A 22,727-nucleotide genomic window follows, 5' to 3' on the forward strand; every position below is an offset into this window, starting at 1 on the left:
AGTACTGATCATCTTGGAAGATGGCTTTGGTAGCTGACTGGAACTGACTGAGCACTTCGTCTAACAAACTGTAGAAAATACTGTTTGTGGGAAGTGTGTGTGTGAGGGTGAATGGGTGAGGGGCTCATGGCAGGAAAAACAACTAACAGGAAAGGGTAAGTAGAAACATCATCCTCCTCGCTCTCAACCAGTTCTTTATCTGACAGTCCTCCTGCTGGTTGCTTTTCCTGCTGAGTCTCCTCCTCCTTCCGTCCCCTTGACATGCAAAATACACATCCAGAGAAGACCTACACAATGAGAGTCACAGTACTTTGTTACTGAAACTCCCTGTATGCCCATTCTGTAACTCTTGTGTAGGATTCCATTGTTTTGGTGACTGCTGAGCTTGACATTATATGAATTGCACCTGCAGTATGGCCAGGTCTGGGGTTGTACAATGCAATAATAACTTGAAGCTAGCAGATGTTTAACAGAGTAAAAGTTTCAGGATATGCGTTCTGCAAAGTGAATTGCCTACATTGTATTTAATTTTTTTGTTAGTATTTTAATCTCTAAATGTGCTCCTGTATGAAAAATAAGTGCCATATACTAATTTTCCATAAAGCATGTGTTTTCTCTTTGCTGGTCTTCAGCCTGAATTCTGAAATAACTTCTTTACAGTTAAATGCTGTTAATATTTGATTTTGCTGGATTTTTTTTTTTGAGATCACTGTCAACATTCTAGAACTTTGTGTATTTTTCCAGCCTAGAGATCTATTCCTTCCCATTTCTTTACTATAAGGAAATTAAATGAGAAGATTCTGTGACAGTGTACCAAAAAAAAAACCCCAAAATTAAAAAGAATGATTAAATATGTCCCTCAAGTCACTGCTGACAATTGACTTTTGATTTTGTTTGTTTAGGTACTTCCCATCAAGGTGGTTATTCCCATGATGCTGTAGTCCATGCATTACGAAAATGTGGCATTTGTCATATTGACACAGCAAAAAGATATGGCTGTGAATCTCTCCTCCAAAAGGCCATAGAAGAGAGTGATGTGAAGCGAGAGGATCTCTGGATAACTACCAAACTGTGGCATAGTGATTATGGCTATGAAAACACAAAAAAAGCCTGCTTGGAGTCATGTGAAAGACTTGGTGTTGAATATCTTGGTATGAACCTTTACATATAGTTCATTAATTGCGCCTTCCATGTGAGTATTTGCAAAGGTGAAGGAATTCCTGAAAAAAACAATGTATTACAGATGGATCATAAAAACCAAATTCTGCCTTTATTTACACATTTGCAGATTTCTTGTGCTGTTTGTTCTCTAGAAAGTTCACATGCATACAGTTGAGAGCACAGGATTTTTTGTTGTTGCAAATGTTTTAAAACAGATCAATGTGTGTCTTCTAAAGGTATGTTTCATTGTTAAATCAATTTGAGGAACCACTACATGAATTTTATATATTTTGCTAAGAACACCCAAAACCCATGAAACAAGGATTCAGAAATTTTACAATAGTTTGTTGGTAGCAGGGTAACAAAAATGCCCAATATCTTCTGTGGTCTGTTAAATCTCAAGGAATTGGGAGTCCTTTCTGAAACTTATTTTGTAGGTCTATTAACTTTTAAAAATCCTGAATAGCTGCCTTTGGTTTGGTCTGTCTGATGCAGTATGCTTTGGGGAAAATGTCAGGGGTATCAACAAGACTTTAGAAAACTAAATCTAACACTGAATTAGACTTACGCACTTTTAAACTTACCCTGATCATAAACTTATCGTAGTCAAAGATGTGATATTGTTACTCCCTTAGTAGACAGGCAGAGCTGTAATGCTGATGCTGATTAATTCTTTGCAACAGGTCATAGGAGAGGAGGTACCCAACAAAAAAACATGGTATTTTTTAAAATGCTTTTGCTACTTCTTCCCTAGCTGGAGTAATGAAAATAAAGTGGAGGTAGAGGAAGATGTATCATTTTTATATTATTACTTTAAATACAAGTGGAAATAGTATTTATGCCGATAGTCAAGGAATAATTGACCTAACCATCAGACGTTATCTGTCAGTGTCCTGAAAACCCTCATTTTGCTTTTCTTTCCTCACCCTGTCCCCCTGTTTCCAGTAAATAAACTTCAAGTAAACAGCTTTTGTGAAGTACTACAGATTTTGCAAAATTAATATAATGTAATATTAATTGCAACTTTGTGCTGTATTCACTGTTTTTTTGCTTGGGTACTTTGCAAGATGAAGGGAGAAAAACCCTTTATTTGTTGAAGACTGAGATACTTGTATGCACATCTTTGGCTTAATTCTTTCAGGAAATGTCTCCCTTAACTTCCTGCACAGGTACAGAATAATGCAAAATTAATTAAAATTACCTTTTTGTCTCTGCTGTGTAGATACAGGTCACTGCAAGGAGACTTTAATAAACTGAGTTTCAAGTCCTGACTTTCTCCTCTAAATTAAGAAATAACATGTTTCCTCCTCTCTGCTTTCTGCTTGTTACGTTTTGTGTTTGCTTGCTTGCTTCTGCTTGCTATGACACTGGTGCTGAATGTTGATGAGAGGAAAACTTGACTCACTTCCAGGAAATAATTTTCAGTGATTCCTTTTAATACTGTAATTTGCTTTTATTTTCTCAAGTAGTAGACTGTTGAAAGTAGGTGCTCACACAAACACTCAGTCTGCCTATTGCTGCTAAACAGAAATAAATGAAACAAATTTTTAAAAAATCTGAGAGCAAGAAATGCACAAATACTGTCACCATGTGAGTGAATCCTTGGGCTGACATAAACAATTGACAGTTTGTGTGATAGGTTCAGCTCTGAGACTTCTTTTGCTCATATTACTAAGATAAAGTAAGGAATATTCCAGCTGACTGTGCAATTTGCCTCCATACTAGATTTTATTTTTCTTTAATACCATTACCCATCTTCCCTCCCTTCCTCACCTTTCTTCCACTGATGTGGAGATGTCTGAAAAATTTGTAAAGCTCTTCCTGAACCACCATTTAGTCTGACATAGCGACCTAAATCAATGTTGGCTTCAGCTTGCTTTAACTTGATGATTTGTAAACTGTGATGGCTTAGGAAATACTTCACATGCAGTTCACTGATCTGTCAGTGAGGATAGTGACCTCTACAAGAAAGATGGGATGGCAAGTGGAGTAACAGTTTTGGCTGCTTGAGTTTGATCTCTGTTGTATCAATTCCACAGACCATCTTTGTTAAACACGGTATGATCTGCACTTATGCGAAAGAGAGAAGTTCTATATTTAGTGCTGTGTGTGCTGATGAAGTAGAACTTTAGAGGAGGTGCAATACATGGTGTGTTTCCTGGGGCTCACAGAAAGCATCATACGCTGGGAGTCCTGTACCTCCTTTCTGAAAGCGCTCAGCTGGAAGGTGCTGTTGGAAGGATTTTCAAGCGAACAGCACCAATATGTTGAAACATGAACTTGTCAAGTGTTTCAAGAATGCTGAGAGTAAGAGCTTTTTGTTGCAAAATGAGACTTACTACAAGTGTGACAGAAGTAACTGGAATGCAGAAGAAGGGTTTGAAAATATGGTTATAAGGTTGTAGAACTAAGCTTAGATATCCTAGCTATTTTCATTCATACCTGCATTTTTGTGTCCCTTTTCTGCTGGCCAGCCTGTACCATAGAAAGGACATGAAATCCATGACAGAAGAAGTTAGGTAATAACAGGGCCATTTGTGCCCAAGCTTATGTATGAAAGTAAATTCTTTAGTTACAGGCATGTGTTGATGCTGGCAATTTTTCTGTGAAATAGGAATGTGAAATAAAGGTACATGAAACGTACCAAAATCAGCATGTCGTCATTTCGTTATGTGATATTAACTGAATATGTGAGGGGTTCATAGCATTTTCATAAAGATATGTGGTTCATATAGAAAATTGAAAGATCCTAAATAACATATCTGTTATGTTGGAGGGAAAATTAGTCATTCAGAAGACTACAAAAATAAAAAGCTGTTAGAGCCCTAGCAGCTAAATGTGTAGCTAAGCTTTCTGTTCCAAGAAAGGTCCTGTTAATATTTTTGAGTGAGTTTATGGAATACATAAGTTCACAGACTGAATTAGAGACACAGGAAATAATCTAACTGGAATTGATATATCTGTGCATTAGCAGTATATAGAATGCCAGCTGTTGAAACAGATGAACTGTTGAAAGCAGTCACAGCTTTTAAGAGGAAAAAGTGTTCCATATAAAATATTGTTATGAAACCTTTTTGAAAAACACTTTTTGGGCAAATAGTATTGGGAGAACAGTGTTTCAGGATTTTTATTTGAATTGGTAGATTACATATCCATGAGAAACTGGAAATTTGTATTATGTGTGGGCAGTGGTTGTAACAGATATTCTGCTCCTTGCATTTTCTAAATGTGGTCCTCAACTGGCAGTCACAGTAAACCAATATGAATTGGCAGTAGATCTTACAGGTTTGGCAGTAGCAGAATACATTCCTTGGGATTTGGATCAAACCTCCAAAGTAGTTTCTTTGCGATTTGTGGTTTACTGAATTCGTAAAAAATTTCATTTTCCTTTTGACTGTTCAAAGTCTCTCACATTTAGGCAAATCTAAGCTATCACAAATCCTCAACTGGAGCTGGACAAGTGTTCTATCAGCATATTCAGTGTGATAGATTAATCACATGAATTATGATAATGCACCCACTTCAGATTGTGTATTAATTCAGAACATTTTGCTGGTTGCTTCACATTGATCCTTGTTCCAATAGAATAAAAAACAAAACAGAACAAACATCAGGTGGGAGAGAAGTAATTGTTTATGTAGTAAGTGCAGTGATGATTGAGAAAAGCAGGGAAAACAACTGCATTAAGATAACTCTGCAAAACACTGAAAAATATACTTTTGCTTTTAGGTTTGATATGAGCCAGGGCTTATTCTTCAAAACCAGGTTTGTTTTAGCACATTTTGACTTTTTTTTTTTTTTTTCTCTAATAGTGTTACGAATTTGAATAAAATTGCACTTCTATTTCAGTGACAAACATGCTGTTGCCTTTTGAATGTGTAAAATGTAAGTGTAACCACTAAGGAGTAATAAGCCACTCTATTTTAAATGCCTGTGTGAAAGTAGTTCACATGTTAATTCTAGTTTTCCTGCAGCGCTGTTTTGACACTTGAATGAACCTCAGGCCCTCACTTACCACTGTACCACTACAGCCTGATTGTCTGTAAAGGATGCTTTAAAAAGGTGGTAAATACAAAATATGATTGGGAATGTTTGGAGGCTTTTTCTTTTGCTCAAGTACATCTTTATACTGTGAATGATTTGGGGGTATTTTGTTTTGAGTTGAGATTATTTTAAAAATATATGGTTGGGAGACATCTCAAAGCATTAATTAATCTGTCCCATGCTACAAAGCACAACCCCATCATTCTCAACAGATTAAAATGTAGTCTGTTCTTAAAAAACTCCAGTGACAAAGTTACACATTTCTTGATTCCTAGAACCTTAAGCTGTTTTGACAAGTAGCTTAAAACTAATTTCTTGCTTTTAAAATTATAATAATTTTTGTGCTCTTGTAATCCCCCAGGAGGGAAAATATTCTAAGCAAAAGAAAGCATACGGGTTTAGGTGTGAATGTGTGTACAAACAAAGATGAAATCGTAGACCTTGGTTTGTGAGGTGCTTTCTGGTTTTATTTGCCTTACAGGTATTAGGGAAAGTTTTCTAACAGATGCAGTGGAAATAAGAAGATCCTAATGTAAAACTAACTGTGCTTAGTTTATTTAAATAGAGTGGCAGCTCCATTGCTCATTGCAAGGTACACTGTATTCCTTCAGGTCCTGGCTGTGCTGGGGTTGTTTGTGCGTGAGCGGCAGAGAGACCGTTCTACTCTATCTCTGAGATAAGTACCTTTGCCCTACAACTTTCACAAACAGTTCTTGCAGTCAGGAGAACTGCAGTTTGTGATCTAGCAAATGCTTTCTAGCCCTAAATGTGTGTATTTTGAACTGCGAAGTAATTTTTATTTCAACCAAAACCCTAAATTAAAATAAACATAATAAAATGATATGGACATCACATACCTGATAACATCATCTTTCTAAAATAAAGGAGCAACTTGTTTGCATTGAAGAAATCTCAGACACCAGTACAAGGAAGGGTAATGTACTGCATTTTTTACGTATCCAAGGCCAGAGATGGCTCAGTTGTCCAATCTGTTAGAAGTCATTCTTCTGAGTGCTTCAGTTTCTTGGCTGAGTACAAAGTATCTTTGTATGTGGAAATCCATGATGTGGCTATTTCTGTGAACCCTTGCAAGCTGTGACGTCTACCTGAATATTCAGGCTTTTGGAAACGTAGCTTTTGCTGAAATTATGCTGAAGTTAATGATTGTTTTTTTGTTGGTGCGATATGACATGTTTCTGCATAGTTAAGCAGTTTTTATTAGTCTGATCTGGAGAACATAAAAAGCAGCAATTAAAGTTATGTAAATCTTCCATTTTTAAGTGAGGTAGATATCAGATACCAGTAACTTACACCTACTTATATTATGTACTTGCTTTATCCAAACAAAAAAATTAAAACATGGCAGTCTCTATGCAGTAAGTACCATCAATGACTTATATGATTTTGGATCAAAATGAACACTTGATACTAGCAATTCCTAATGCTAATCCTTGCGATTGTGTCTAATTAGTGGAAATTTTAAAAGAGACTTTATTGGCAACAGAATTAGAATAGTCCTGAGGTTTCAACATAACCTTGCCAAATTCTTTAGTCAATTTCCTGATAATAGTTTTCACTTAAATGTTACAGAAATTGGTATTTATTCCAATACTATGTATTGGTATTTATTCTTTATAAATACAGCTTCTTTTTTTTCAGAGCAGTTGGAGAAAAAGTAATTACTCACAGATCATTCCTGAACAAGACTGCACATGTGGTTGGGTTTTTCTAATCTTTTATAAATTGGGAGTGGATTTCATGTATATAAGGGCAAAGAATGAGCAACTTTTATTTTAACTCTTCAAATGTGACATAAATCCAGATGCTGCAAATCATTATGTATGTGTGCTGTTTGCTTGTCTGAGCAGTTATGTTTAAAAATCTAATGAGTTACTAGTATCAGAAAGTGCAAACTTAACTCATGATTTTTCTGAAACATCCAAAATAATTTTCCTCAATACATGTGTAATGTATGCTACTGTACAAAATTCTGTCCTGTTCTAATTAGACTCTTAGCCTAAGGAAGGTACTCTCTTTAACAGTGTTGCAGTGATGTACCCAAATGGTAACTGATGTATTATAGTGAATTTTATGTTACCTTTTCCTCTTAAATCGAGGTTGAATTTGTATTTATAGAGGTGGAAAGCTAATGTGCTGGCCCACTGGTGTAGTAATCATTAGGGCAGTCCTTAAATGTGAATTAAAAAAATTATGGGAGAGGATCTGTGTTTCAGAAAGAGGTGCTGTAAATGAATGATGCGATGCAACGAGCAGAGTTTTTTGTTAATTGAATGCAAACAAGTCCATCTTTTTAATTCTTAACTCTATATTTGAGCTGCCAAAAAAGGAATACTATAAAGTGCACAGACAATGATGCACATTTCAGTCATGCATTTATTTCCTTTTCCTGTTTTGTGTCAGACTAATGAATGTGGCAAAGACCAACATCTCTTTGACTGAGATGCCTACAATTATCTGTGTAATTTGCTGTTAGAATTTAAATACAAATTTAGTTGTTTTCAAAGTATTCCCTAAGTTTCTCCTTCATAATATCTAACAGTGTTTACAAAATTATAAAGAACTTACAGGTCTTACTGTTTTTGAAATTTAGGTAATCTGATTTGGACCTCTGATTCAAATACATGTAAATTTCTCAATTTTAGTTTGTTGGAAATGCTTCCTTTTTGAGTAGAAGGATAGTCTTTTCTTGCATGGAGAGAAGACTCAAAAAAAATGCTTTCCTGAGACTGCCAGTTTCAGTAACTACTTGGATAATTTCATCAGCAGTAAATCTTAATTGCGTTTGAAATTGTGCTAATGTTTCATAAAATGTAGTAAAGAGTAATTTTGTTCCTTTGAAATAGTATTTTTAAAGGCTTAAAAAAATCACAAATGCTGCCACAAAATTTTAGCAAAAAAACCTGCATGAAAGATGTGCTGTAATTTCCAACAGAAATTAATAAATGCAAGTGTCCTTTAGAAAGGAAAAAAACAGACTCACTGCTGAGGTGGTATAAAATATCTACAGAATTGCCAAACGTATTTATCTTCCATAAACTTCAAGACTTTTAGCATTTCAGGAGAAGTCCAGTCTTAATTCCAGTGACCAAAATCCTTTTGATTTAAATGGGGCATGTTATGTGTTGAAAGCTTATTAAGTGCATATATGACCAAATTCTGATTACAGTAACCTCTAATGTGTGACACATGTGCAACTTCTACTACCTTTAGTTGTTAATGAGGTGTAGATTTTGTTTATTAAGACTAAATGGATGTATACAGTAATGATCATGCAGTAGTCATTGTAACTGTTTTGATGATAATATGTTAGGGCCATTATGGAAGGAAAATGCTTTTTCATATGTTTGATACATATATTTTTTGGACACTTTAATGAGTAGTCTGGTTCTGTTTCTTTTTTAGATCTTTATTTAATACACTGGCCTGATACACATGTTCCAGGTAAAAGCAATCGAGAGGTCCGAGCTGAAACCTGGGGAGCAATGGAGGAGCTCTATGAGAAAGGTGATATAAAAATCTATCTTAGAAGAAGTTACAGTGCATTTTGGGATTTGGGCAATTCAGAATGAGAAATGTTCAAAAACTCAATTTGAATTGGTTGCTCATATTCCAATGGGATTTGTGTTTGTGAGTTATGTGAATCTCTTTGGAAACTGCAGCATGAGCATTTTGGTAAGTTAAATAAAAGAGCTTTGTGTTGCTTGTTGCATTACCAAATTCTGCCCGTGAGTTTAGTGATACTTTCTTGAGGCGATCTACAGGTTACAGTGAAATCTATATGCCACTACAAACCATCTTTGTAGTAGCCTCTGTTTTAAGTACAAATGATGCTGGTTTACTTCCTTTTAGACTTTTTTTTTTTTAATTGTATGATGCCATTTGCCAATTTATCATATATTGTGGTACTTCATAGATCCATTTGTGTTTTAGAAAAGGTCAACAAAACAAAATGGTTAGATGAGGAAAAAGGTACTCCTACAGATTCTCTGGTACTAAGTTTTGAGGGGGGGTGGGGAAATCAAAGAAAGGAGGTATTCTCTCAAGCTCTGATAACTGTCAATTTGATTTTTGGTGCACTGCAAACTTCAGTTTATGTTCATAGCCATAGGAAGAGTACTCTGTCCCAATCGCAGTTTGTCATGTAGATTGAAGAGGTGGATTTTGCTCCTGAAGTACGCAGTATTATTAGAAATAATGTCGTAAGAGAAGATCCTGTCATGCAGTTCTTAGGCAATGTGGACCACCCTGTTTACAGCTTCAGAGAAGTTTCACAGACAGAGAAAAGACTTCTTGGATTAAGTAGTCTGTTTGCTAACCCAGTTATTGAAATAGTGATTGTAGCAGGAGGGTTGTACAAAGGCAGTTACAGGCTGTATGCCATTACCAGTTTTATCAGAGCAATAAATAAACCTGTTCTCTTACACTTCAACTCTTCAGTTACTTTTGGTCTGCCTCTGGAAACACAGAAGTAAATTATCTTTGATACACCATTTGTTGTTGCTTTTTATATTAAGCGTAAGGGAAGTTGCAAAAAGTGTTTTCTGCCATGTAAGGGATTACAACATTCAGTTTTTAAAGAAACACTACACTGATCTAGTATTTCAAAGCATCACTGACTTTTAAATTGAAAGATGGATTATTTGACAAGGTACTTCATCTTTCCATTGAGAAATCTTTTCCTGATGAGTATTTAAGTTAATTAATTTCATGTTTCTCTCTTTCTTTCTATCTTCTTAATTGGAGAGACTGTGAGCTATTGGGTGGTCTTCTGGTATAACGCTGGAAATACTATCGCTAGCCTCACAGGCAGAGGAAAAATTACTTCTGGTTTTTTGTTCCTATGTGTGATACAGCTTTACAGATTACTCATGTTATATTTATTTTTCCTGAAGTTGCATTTCTTCAACAGTGTTATCAATTTGCATGTTGCTACCCTCAGACTTTTTCTGAATTTAAGCCTTCTGTAGACTCACGATTCATTTAGCTAAGCATAAGTTTTCCAGCTCTGGTTGTCTAAATTACCTCAGTTAGGTCATCTACAGGGGAAGGAAAATTTGTCTCATTGAATTGAGTGCCTTTAGAACATTAACCTCCATATCTTTGCTTTAGGGACACAGACTTTGGATGTCCTGACCATAACTATTTGTTACTGAAATGACACGCAGATATTAAACACTCTGGAGATGGAAATGCAATGATTCTTGAGGAAAATGTTAAATAACTTGTTTGCGTGGTTAACCACTATACTTTCCACTGAAGATTAAACACTTGCTGTGTATCTGACTTGCTATGTGCTATGTGAGCAGCATGTAAGCTGTGGTATGAATTGAATATAGGCTTTGGTCAAAATACTTACTGAGGGGAAAAAACAGTCTTAATTTATTGGGGGGAAAATTGTAAACTGTGTACTGAACAGGCAAGTTCTTTATCTTCTCTGAACTTGATGTTGATTCCAGTAGTCATTGGTTCCTGTTTGAATCCTTTTACTCCCCCACCCCAGGAGATGTTTATTCTGGGGAGAAAAATAATTAGAAACTAAAAGCTTCACATGTAAGGATTAGCCACTTATATGAATAATGTGCTTCTGCAGGCAATTCGTGAAGGAAATACTGATAATTCAACTTGCTAGTGGGTTTAGCAACTAGCTGTGTCCACGTTGACCAGTGTCTGAGAGTGCAGTGACAATAAACACTGATCTCTGTAGAAAAAAAATACTGGTTTGTATTACAGGTCAGATAATGTGTTTTTATCTGCAAGAGACTTAGGTCAATATTGACATCTTTTAACTGTTTCATAAGTCGTTGGTCTGGCTGAAGTTAAGATTTTCTTTAATCACTTATCTGTATTCGCAGATCATTTGATGCAGATATTTGAAAATCTCATTCGTTCAACTTCATTTTAAATCAAGTTAGTGTTTATTCTGCGAAATTCCACTTACTTGGGGCAAGCAACATTTTAAAATAATGTGAATTATTAATAGACTTTTAATTGTTACTGTCAACTGCCCTAGGACAAGGGTAAATAAACTGTTAGTACCCAAGACCGTAGAAGTATTTAATGCAAAATTTTTTTGAGATTGTGTGACTTTTTACATTCGTCACAATGGTCAGAAGTTGATACAAGAAAAATCCCAACTACATCTACCTTCATAGCTCTGAGTTAAATTTTTTAGGTCATGTCTACAAAGATAGATTCAACCAGGTTCATGTGAGAGCCAGCACATAGCAGCTGAGACACAGGGCTGCAGTAGCACAACTTGCAGGGCTTCTGGCCTGAAGTATCTTTTCACCCAGCTAACTGAGGAAAGACCAGAGGTTCTGGGTCTGTGCCCCTGTCAGGATGTGCTAATTTGTAAGACTCTGCCCCCAGATAATAAAAACTCTTGTGTGACAGGTTAAAAAAAATTCTGAATTAATTGTCAAAATTACTGCATAAAACAATAAACAAAACTCCTCAGAGAGAGTCCAATTCTAGTAAATTTCAAAGTACCTCTGGCTGTAGAAGAAATAGCAGGTTTATTGTTATTTGAATGCAGCATGTGCCGATGAAATTGCTGTGTAAACTGGTAGACGTGCATTCATTGAGATGTGTGGGCATTCTTAAATTTGCTGTTTCTTAATCCTTGACTGCTTAGTAGTGCTTCCTATATATGCTCTTAATGAAGGTTTGGAGTTGAGCTGTAACATTAGAATACTCTTACAAATAGAAAATAATAGATTAGAGAGATGAGAGAGACCCTTTGCTATCACTGAAAAATCCCCACTGTGGCTTACCACTATACTGTTTTTGTATTTCTTCAAAAGGAATTTGAGGTTAGTGTTTTTCAAAAGAATCTTCTGTCCTCATATGATTTGAACTGGAAACATGAACAATTTAAAGTGAGAATCTGAACAGTATTTGTTAGAGATCTGGTTACCCTCTCCACTTGATTACTTACCATACTGAAATTTTGGGCTGCACTCTTTGGATCCAATACGCTTCATATAGTTAGAAGCTAAACAGAATCTGGTTACTGTCCCAAGAGTGGGGTCTCAGGAACACTCTTCAAAGAAGGTTTCGTATTTTAGCACTCTCACCCTTGTGCTTGAATCCTCTGTCCTGCTGCCTGAAGCAACTAAGCAACTGTCTCAAGATCTCACTTCTGGTTAAAAGCAATTTCTCAGAATCCTGGGCTTTTTTCTTGGTCTTTCATGAGGGAGACTATGACAGATACAAGAGTGTGCCAAAAAACACTCACAGAGATTCTGAAGCCACTGTTGTCCTTTACTGTAACAGAATTATGTAATACATTTTATCTATGTTAAAATAACACACCCTAAAAGCTTTACCAACTTCAGGTGTTTTAATCCCTCTGAGTTGTGTCTGAAACATAGTCTGTGCCTTTCTGGTTTAGCCTTGAGCTACAGAGTGTTTGGCTAAACATTCTCATCTCCCCCCTACCCCTGCCCCAGCTAAATCCTCAGTGTGTTTCTTCTAGTCCATTAAAAGTCCTACCAGCTTCTTTCTCTCTTTAACCTGAAATTTGTAGATTTTTACCCTCTATCCTCTCTTTCCTACAAACAAGACAAAGTTATACTTCTAGTTTGCTTTCTTTAGTATTCCTCCCTTATAGCAAGAGCCCAGTCATTATATTTGTTAGATTCCCTTAATATCTTTCCAGGGAGAAAGTCACACAGTCCTGGTCAACAAAGGTAGATACATATTTACAGCGATACACAAACCTATAGCAATTGTACTATTCTATAACATGAACCAAAACGTCTAAATTGTATGTACATTTCCCCAAAGCATACAGAAAGTACATTATTATACTTGGTTATAGTATTAGTGAATTATAACACTGCTTGATTCATGAGACATTCACATTCTGGTTAAAAGGGGATTCAGTGCAGAGATTCTTACTTGCGTTACAGGCTGTTGTCTTTCATAAGTCTTCAGATCCTGGGATTTGCATGTGTTTAGGCCCAGCCTTGCTTCCAGAGGGAATTGTGCCATCTGTTATGGTAGCTCAGGGATCAGAAATCTGCACCCCATCTTGGTAGTCGGCCCAAGTGATCGTGAGATTTTTCTAATTGAGATGCTCCTGAGGACCTGCAGCAATTCCCACAGGTCAGTTGTTGCAGCTTCTTTATGTTGAAAATTAGGAACAAATGAATAGGGGAGGATAGTTATTTTCTTTATTGTTTTTAGAATTCTAGTATGTACCTGACAGTATAGGATAAAGGCACTACCTGCTCTAAAAACTCCCATCTAAAAATGCTGTGTGAGTTCTCATAGACCAAGCTGATGGCTCTCTACTCATAGCCCGAAAGATCTTATTGCTAAACCAGTTTCTACTAGCTGAGGACAATCCTACAGTTCCAAGAATTAGTTTATCAATGCTGTTAAGCCTGAGAATATGGGTGTGTGTGTTTTGTTTTTGTTTGGGTTTTTTTGTTATCTTCTGTGACTTAACCTGCTGTAGTTCGATTGAGGCTGTTTCACAGGAGCCAGGTGACTCCTTTGTTGTATGCGCATCTGTCTTAAGGTCACAGTCAGAGTAAAGAAGTGTCTATCTGTACTGCAGTGCTGAGGGGCAGAAAAATCTAGATGTGTGTCTTTGTTCAACAGCCTGCATACACATTTTCCTTTAATGAGTTACGGAGTAAACAGTGCTGAGGGAAAAGAGGGGAAAAAAAATGCTTAATGTTGGTCAGTAAGATATTCGTGTATAATAACTGGTTCTTTCTGTTGGAACAGCTGAGATCAACTAGGATTCTTGTAATATCAAGGCTATGGTTTGAATTTTTGTGGTCTCATATGTTGTCATTTTGTGGAATTATCCTCTCCAATTCCTCAGGACAGAGGCCAGGCTGCCTACAGAACCCATTCCAAGATACATACGTTGAGTCAAATATTCCCTTGACAGCTGCAGCATGGTTGTATAGGCATTTGTCTGCTGACAGATGAAAGTGGTGTGGCAAGCTGCTTTGACATCATGAATAGTCATTATATATGCTCACTGGTAATCGGTCTGTTCCTAGCAAAATGACCCTTTCCATATGCAGTGTCTTTAATGACTTTGATTTTGGCATTGTGGCTAACCCATCATCTCGGCAAGCTTCTCATACACACATGCACATGATTACTTGTTCCTCTATCTAAAAATGCTGGGAAGAATGAGGGCTTCCAGCCAGCATTTGCCTGAAGTTGGCAAGTGTAGCAATGCAGTGGTTGTTCTGGGTTCAGATCCTCCTGGGACTTGGTGCCATTTTACTAAGAACAAAATTTTTTGCTTATCTTTTTAGTGTAAGCAGTGCAGCTTAGGCTTACATGAAGTACTCATATTTGCATCAGAAATTCCTTGATGTGTTAACATATGATTTTGTTAAACATAGAGAAATGCTCTTCAAAAGAAATGCAATCATTCCATTAATGTTAGTTTAATAATCTACATGTATGATTCGAGGAGAGTCCCATAAAGTAACAGAAATTGTTTAGCTCAGTAATTGAAGCCATGTCACTATGTTATTGGAAAAAAGTTACGTTTTGCCTAATTCCGAGTAAGAGGAGAAATCTGATCAACCTTAACAATATTCTTGTCCGTTTCAGCTTTGGGCATAGACCAGTTCAGTCATCATTTTTACTTCCTCCATTTTCTATCAGGTCTTAAAAGTATGAGTGAGAGTTCAGTAAACCAAATACAGTTTTTGTGTAGGTGGCACAAATTTCTAGTATATCCTTTCCTAGATGACATATTTTGCTTATATTCTACTGAAAAATTACTTTAAATCATGCTTATATTGTCAAATGATGAACAGCTGACAACTCAAACATTTGTGTTACAGCTCCACAAAATATTTGTCTCAAGTGTTTATGTTGGTAGAAGTCTTCCGTGAACGTGTTTGTAAGTTGCACTAAAGTTTTAATAAGTAAAAGCAAGTAATTAACTTTCCTATCAACACATCTTTTTCACATTGTCTATACTGTTCTCTCTGTACAGACGAAAATGTCTCATGGGCTTGTTATTATCAGGAACATAGTTCAGAGATGTGTTTTCATGGGTTGAAGGTGGCTGCAGTTGGTGAGGATGTTGGTTGCACCACACCCTGTTGATCAGATAAGACAGCAATTAGACGTATGCAAAAAAAAAAATTGCTACACATTTATGTTAAAGATCATACAGAAGTCTTCATAATGTGCAGTATCTTATTTAAGAATAAGAAATTGCCATAGAATAAGTCATTGTGGTGCAGGTATAAAAGCAAGAACAAATCTAAACTTGCTTGAATGTCTATCCTGATCTGTTATGTTTTGTTCTTTTTTTCTTTTTTTTTTTCCTTCTTAATTTTAAGGACTTCATGGGTAATAATAAGTGTAAAAATAAGCTGTTTTTGCTTAGCTTGCTTAAAGCAAATCTATGCATTTGTGTACCCACACGGAAGTGCCTAGATGTTCCAGTGTGAACATAAGAACTCTTCGGAAGAAGGCAATGCTGAAATACATTTAAAAGGAAAGTCCATGTTGGAAATAACTTTTTGTCTCAATACATAATGTACATGACTTGGGCAAAAGGCATCATTTGTTTGGTTTGCATATGTTGAATTTAAGCCCTAGATTTTTAGCTATTGTATATCAGTATTGCTTTACTGACATCAGTCAGGTTGCTGTAATTCCTACTAGTTGGGAATCATTATGCTTTCTGATACGGAAGTCCAAAAAGTTCAGGAAACTGTGCCATCATAGTTACAGGGTCAAAGAGACAGAATACATTAAGCTAGTATTGCTGCATTAGGCTGTTTAACAGTTTGACCATTTAACAGTTGTGTAAATTGGATGTTTATAATGAGTTTTCAGTCACTGAAGTTGACAACTTGACTTCTACTCATGCCTTCTCTCCTCTTGTCCTCACAGTTCATCATGGTTCACAGGTGATGTGTAGCAGAAGTGATCATAGAATTGTAGTAACAGGAAGGTTGTTTTAAGGCAGATAAATACATGTAATGTGGCAATGGATAGGATAAAAAGAAATCCTTTGGGGGAGGAAGCATGATTTTTGTGTTCTCAATTCTGCCACAGTCTTCCTGTGTGTCTTAGGATACTTAGCCTTTTGGTGTCTGTGGGGGGGTGGTGGTGTTTTTTTTCTTGCCTGTGAAGTAGGAACGAGTGCTGTTTCATAGATTTAGAACTTAATTCCTTATTGGTTCTGTCTAAAGAGTCATCTGCTTTATTTATCAAGGCTTTGGCTTACAGTCTGTATGGAGGGCACACTCAGCCTACAGCTCTGATTTAGCAAGCAGTGCTGAAAGCAAATCCTGTATGGTTTCTATGAGTAATACCATTAGCGAGTGTATCAGAGTGAATGTGGACCTTTCCAACCTGTGTAACCAGCTTTAAAAAAGATACAGTTACTGCAGTTGACCTCCTGGGAAAAGTGGATGCATTTGTGTTTTTATTCTGTGGCCTGAATAGAAGATATAACAGAATGGGCACTGTTCGCTGGACGTGGGAATTCTCCCTTGCTCTTACTCATGTAGAGTAGTAGGGAGGGGAAGGAAAATGGGCTTCACAAACCCAGTATCCAGTTTTGTCATATAAAAACCCTTTTTGATCTGAACTTTGTGCATTTAATATTTCAGAGGGTATTTAGAAGTTTGATAACAGTCCGTAGTAGTGCTAGAGAAAGATAAGGCTCACTATTGTACTAAAACAATGTTGTGGTGCCAAGGCAGTATATTTATGCTTTTTTGTTGCAAGACTAACAGCGCCCATTAAACTTTGTATAATTTGGTATTATACTAAGTAAAGGAAAAAATAAGTATTCATTCTCTAGGTTGCCTTAAAAAACGCTTTAAGCTTAATACGCAACTACATTGCAAACCAGTCCATTATCGTGATGCATTGCTTCTCAACAGCTGGGAGTAATACAGTGTGGTGAAATTACTAGTGTGGTGGAGGCCAAGACATTTTGTGTGGAATAGAAAAGATACTAATTTTTTCCCTGCTGTAATCAGCCATTATTTTGCCAATATGTTTTCTAATGTGTCTTGCAGAGTTTCATGATAATTTTTCAAAGCTGGATGAAAATTTCTGTTCCATAGTTGTGGTCGGTCAATTTTTAGCATGCATAAAAGAAGCATCATGGCCCAGTTTTCCTTCAAGCTTGTGAAGTCAGAGTTGCAAGGAGTAGGACAAAGCCTCAGTAAGCTTGGGGACCTAATGGGGAGTTGCAAACTCTTTGTTTATTGCACCTGGCACTTAAATCTTCTTCACAGGGGCCAAACCACTCATTTCCTCAAGCAGATAAGGAGGATGCTTTCTCTCCCAGAGTCAAAGCTTTGTGGCTTTGTAAATAAGTCAGTATAAATGTATATTGTAAAGTGTACTTTCTAGAGGGATTGCAGCTAGCACATTGCAAACTTCTATTTCTGAAGACCTAAACTTCAGCAGTAGTTAAACTGGTCAAGTTCAAATGAAGTATGGACTTTAAAACCACCTGTTATCACAACAGCTAAGACATGAATTGTGCCTGAATCATCTGAAACGGGATTTTTAAGCACACTAAACAGGCCTTAAATTGAAAATAAATGCTTCTCCCCCTCCACCCCAGCCTTTTCAAAAGCATTCTGGTGGTTTTGAGACCTGTGGCACAAACTCTGGGGCATCTACCTGTGTTGGAGCTCTGTGAGAGGAAATATAAAGAAACGTCCCCCCTGTGTCTGTTGTGTCTTTCCCTCAAGTTGTTTCAAGGCAATGAGTTGGGACCCTTCTACACATGTTTCTCAATGTGTAGGTTTTTGTTTCTCCTGCTGATGTGATCATTTCATGGATCTTGTTTGATGTACGTAGTCACAAGTGTGGGTCTGTCAAATAAGGCCCAGGAGCTAACCAGACTTTTGCTTTCTTGTCCATCATTTTCTTACTCTTAGGAATTGATCCAGCAGATGTAAATGTGGAAATAATTCTGCCTAATCTCCTGCTTTAAGACAGTCTTTCCCAGACTTGGACAGTGCAGAGCAACTGTGTTAATCTTCCATCAAGCAAATGGAAGCAATTCTCTAGAGTAGAATCCATTGATTGACTGTTGAAATGTAAACTCTCTATTTTTCAGGAAATTCCAGTGATTTAAATTCATGTTTCCACCGTGCATTGAAATAAGATTTTTAATACAGTCAGGCTGTGCAATTGTTTTCATATTTATTGTGTTTTATATTGTAATATAATACAAAAGTCAAAAGACTTTTAACTTTCACATGTTAGACTGTAACTAAAAACAAAGCAATGGAGTTGAAATGAAAGGTTCTAACTTACCAAAACTAAATATGTGGATTTAATGAAAATGAAATGTTTTATTTGTATTCCCTTAAAAAAAAATTAAAAATTAAGAAAATGCTGGTTCCACAAAAACATTTAAATTCTAATTTTTGTTTCTCCTATGTCTGGGGAAATGTTTACTTTCTTGGGCTTTGTGTGACATCACCCTAAACACAGAAATGCCATAATACTGATTTTAGGAGGAGTGACTCAGATGACACTTAAGACAAAACATAACTGACCTGAAATTTCTGGATGAGAAATCTAACAACAATCTTGTTATCAGTGAATGCAGTGAGACTATGAAACAGACTTAGAAGCCTCCTATGAGAAGTATGCTAGAAGCAAACCATCTTAGATTATATTGTAGGGGGGAAAATAATGGAAGTTTTCTGTGTAGACAGACAAGTTTAATAAGCCCTTTTGTATTTCACATCTGTGAATTTTGTTTTATTTCAGGTTTAAATAAAAGCTTTATTCTTCAAGGGCAATAGCAGCATGTTTTTTGTAACTCCTTGGCTTTCAACAATAGACTATAATATTTTTGTTCACCATTGTGTTAAAACTGCAAGTGTTTTTCTGACTTCTTTGGCATAATGATTTATTAGTGTTGACACTCTAGGGTTGTTTGTCAGTAGAAGTCAAAAGCTCAGGTTTCGCTCCTTCTGGCAGATTACATACGAATTATGCAAATTGCTATAGTGCAGGTTACAACCTGATTATGTTCTACATCTTGAACAGTGATAATTTCTGTACGGGAAAGCTGTCTAGCATTTTAGTTGCTAATGTATTTTTCTTTCTTTTTGTATTCTATGAAAGAAACCACGTTAAAAAGTGATAGATAGTATGTGTGCAGGTTTTGCTGCTGTGCAGCTTATCTGCTTATGCTGCTGAAATATGTGAAAGCAACGTAGCAGTCAGATTTGGTTATATTTATATGGTTAGTGGCTTTTCTAATGCAAAACTGGTGTGGGGTTTTTTTCAGGGCTTTAACAACCTGTTTATAATAATTAGCAATAAATTGTAACTTAACTTACAGACTATCATAGAAGACTAGGAAAATTTACTTCCCACCCCCCCCCCCCCCCCCCCGTAAATCTCACCTACAAATTCAAAATATTCTGTAATCTTATAGCTTGTATTTTTATACACCAATTTATAGTCTAGTTGAGTTATTTATTTTTTTATACATAAAACATTTGCATTTTAGGGATAAGTAGTTGGTTAGCACGTTTTTCTCTAACATTTTCATCAGCTTTCACTTCAAGTGAAATTCACATCTCTGTTGCATTGATAAGTGCTTTTTATGTGTCTGTATTACAGCTCCACATAGTTACCTACTGACCTCAAGAAAGTGGCAGTTCTAAATGTGGAATGACAGCAATTTCAGAGCAGAAATTGTTCCTTTGACATCAAATGGCTGAAATTACCCAACGACTTATTTTTTTCTGAAAAAATAACCAGATAACTTTGAGCTTAATTCCTTTCTTTTTTTTGCTATAGATATTTGTGTGCATGTAGCACATGCATATACATTATATAGAACTGGCCAGCACAAATACTGGATTAACAACAGTGATTGGACTTGTGGGTTCACACACCTTCAGACAGACTTTCTATCTGCAGATCAAGACAAAGATCACATACTGAAGAAACAAGTCTGATTTGTAGTCCACAGACTCTGCAGCCTTAAGGAGACCCCTACTAGCCTGATCACAGTTGGTTTCCCTGTTAACGGTATTTAGCACAGAATAAAGACCAAACGTTCAAAGATGCGTCAGGGTTGAGGTGTGGTGGCAGGCCGGTGTGGGGAGTTGTGCTTTATTGTATCTGGAGTATGAAGGAAGACGTCTGATTTCAGGGCTTTAAACAATTTATGCACATACATGCACACCTAAGACTTATTCTAAAACATAACCTTCATATCACCTATGTGCCATTTAATGTCATTTGCGTGTCAACAGGAGCTGAGACATCTAGCTACATTTTTAAGCTTCTTGGTTCTGGTTAAATACTGCTCACTTAACTGAAGTTTTTAGCTGAGTTTTATGTAACATTTTGTAGTGATCTAACAGAAATATAAGCAGTGCTACGTAATTCATTTGGGCTGCGTGTCCTTGTGTTGTATTGCTCACACCTTATTAGTCTTCAGCAAATGTTCCACTTCAGTTTTGGCAAGCTGCTTAGAACACCATTTCCTTCTTTTCATTCTGGTGAAGTCCAATTGTTCTTTGCTTATACTACGTTAGCCTTTCCCAGAATTTAGCCTGGAGTTTTTATACACCGGGGAGTTTCCAGTGTGTTTAGATTATAAAATGATTTCCTAGTGTAACTGTGACAGAACCATGCTTTCAGATAATACCGTCAACCTAGATTTTGGTGCTGTTTTTCTGTTTCTTCGCGGTATTTCACTAGATAGAAATGATGCGTAAAATCATGTTGTCTCTTGAAAGGGATATTTTTCAAATCATCTTCCCAAATAGAATTTTCCCAAAAACTTTTCCTGTTCTATTTCTCATTAGGTTTGTGTAGATCAATTGGTGTAAGCAACTTCCTTATCAGTCATCTTGAACAACTAAAGGAAGACTGTGTGATTACTCCACATGTTAATCAGGTGAGTGAATAAGTATATTCAAAGTGTCTGGGTTGGGGTTTTTGCTTTTGGGTTTTTTGGTTAATAATCTTCTCCCCACCCCTATACTTGAAAGACTACACCCAGACTAACCTTAGTCATACATTTTCTTCTCTTTCATTTCAATATACATATTGAAAACCATTCAGAAAGATGACCTGAGGTGGGGGGTGGGGGAAAGTCCTTTCTTTTCCCCAGCTTCTCCCAGGCTACTTGTTTGTGGCTGCTTTTAAGGCAAAAACAAATGGTCCATGTGCCAGGTTTTGACTATAAAACAGTTAAGAAATAAAATTCAAGGAGCACTGAACATTTAGCATCTCCAGAGTAAACAAGGTTTTGGAGAGCCTGTGTTCAAATGCTATATACAATTCCTCTGAGCAACACTCAGGTGATTACATATCTCTTCAAGTGTGCTTTTCCTTTCCTCCCCCCTTAATTCACATTCGTATTTCAAGATCACATGAAATTCAGTGCAAAATTCTGGCAAAAATTTTTTGCTGCCCTAGGCAGAAAAATGGCCACCTACATAATGGCAGACTTCCACGATACTGACAACTATTCCCTTGTAGTTTTCTGCCCACAGCTGTGCTGGAAGTTCATGCTCCCATTCCTACCTGCTCCTGTCAGTGAAAGTGTGCTTATGCTAACACAGAACTGGGAACTGGAGTATATAAAGTGCAGGCACATGATTTTCCCCTTTGTACAGGTGGTGAGGATTTCTGGCAGCTGGTTATGGTTTAATGTCATAAACAGCCACAAAAAGGTTGCTCAGTATGTGACTGTCAGAATCTAAAATCTCTTTATTTTTGCTGTCCACTAGACTAAAGGTTACTAAAGGACAATTAGGAGTAATGTTAAATTAACGTAAAACTATATAAAATATTTAAATTCAGTTATTCAAAATAAGCTATTGATATATATATCTTAAGATGGGCAGGTTGATGACTGTTTAAGAATTGGTAAGTTTTCCAATGGTCAGTTATGTCTCCTTTTCAGAAATACATATCTGCAAAGTCTTGCTGGAGTTTGGCATAAGTTGTTGCTGTCTGTTAAATGAGAATAGCCTTTCAATGTTCTACTGAATCACTGCAAGGAAAAAAAAATGAAATCTTTGATTTTTTTGAATTTCCCCTTACCCACAATGTCAAAATGTTACTGGTCTTACTGTGTCAGTCATGTTAATGGAGAAAAGTTTTTTTTTTCTTGGTACTGTTTGACAGCATCTCATTGTCTGTGGCTGAAAAAGAGGAGACAAAAAGCTGGGACAGTAGTGATATGGAGGGGTGGGAGGGTGCCCCTGCTATATTCAGGTAGTACTTTCATTAAGGTGATGCACAGCATTGTTCCAAATCAAAAACAAAAAAAAAATAACAATAAAATATCCATGCCACTGCAAACTGCTCTGCTCTGAACAGTTTTGTTGTAGCATTAATTTACATGTTTCAGAGTTACGGGAAACTTGTAAACCATAGTTCAGGTAATACTGAAAGGAGTATTAATTCTGTTTTTTGCTTATTGTTGGAGAGTTGCTGAGTCTAATGGTGAGATTACTTAAGCATTATGAAATAACTAATGA

The 22,727-nt window shown here is 36.5% G+C and overlaps 1 protein-coding gene across 7 annotated transcripts in view; it reads left to right on the forward strand.

Moving 5' to 3' along the window:
- LOC308071562 (putative oxidoreductase ZK1290.5) overlaps window positions 1–22,727 on the forward strand; it is a 51,570-nt gene that overhangs the window by 14,883 nt on the left and 13,960 nt on the right. For all 7 annotated transcript variants that reach the window (XR_013931241.1, XR_013931242.1, XR_013931243.1 and 4 more), the window contains exons 2-4: window positions 903–1,151; window positions 8,629–8,730; window positions 21,042–21,133. Coding sequence is in view for 4 of the 7 variants with exons in the window: in XM_080407169.1 (XP_080263295.1) it covers window positions 903–1,151; window positions 8,629–8,730; window positions 21,042–21,133 (443 nt within the window). In the remaining 3 variants the exon portion in view is untranslated. The remainder of the gene's footprint in view (window positions 1–902; window positions 1,152–8,628; window positions 8,731–21,041; window positions 21,134–22,727) is intronic.

Source organism: Falco punctatus, assembly GCF_963210335.1.
Source record: "Falco punctatus genome assembly, chromosome: 11".
NCBI lineage: Eukaryota > Metazoa > Chordata > Aves > Falconiformes > Falconidae > Falco > Falco punctatus.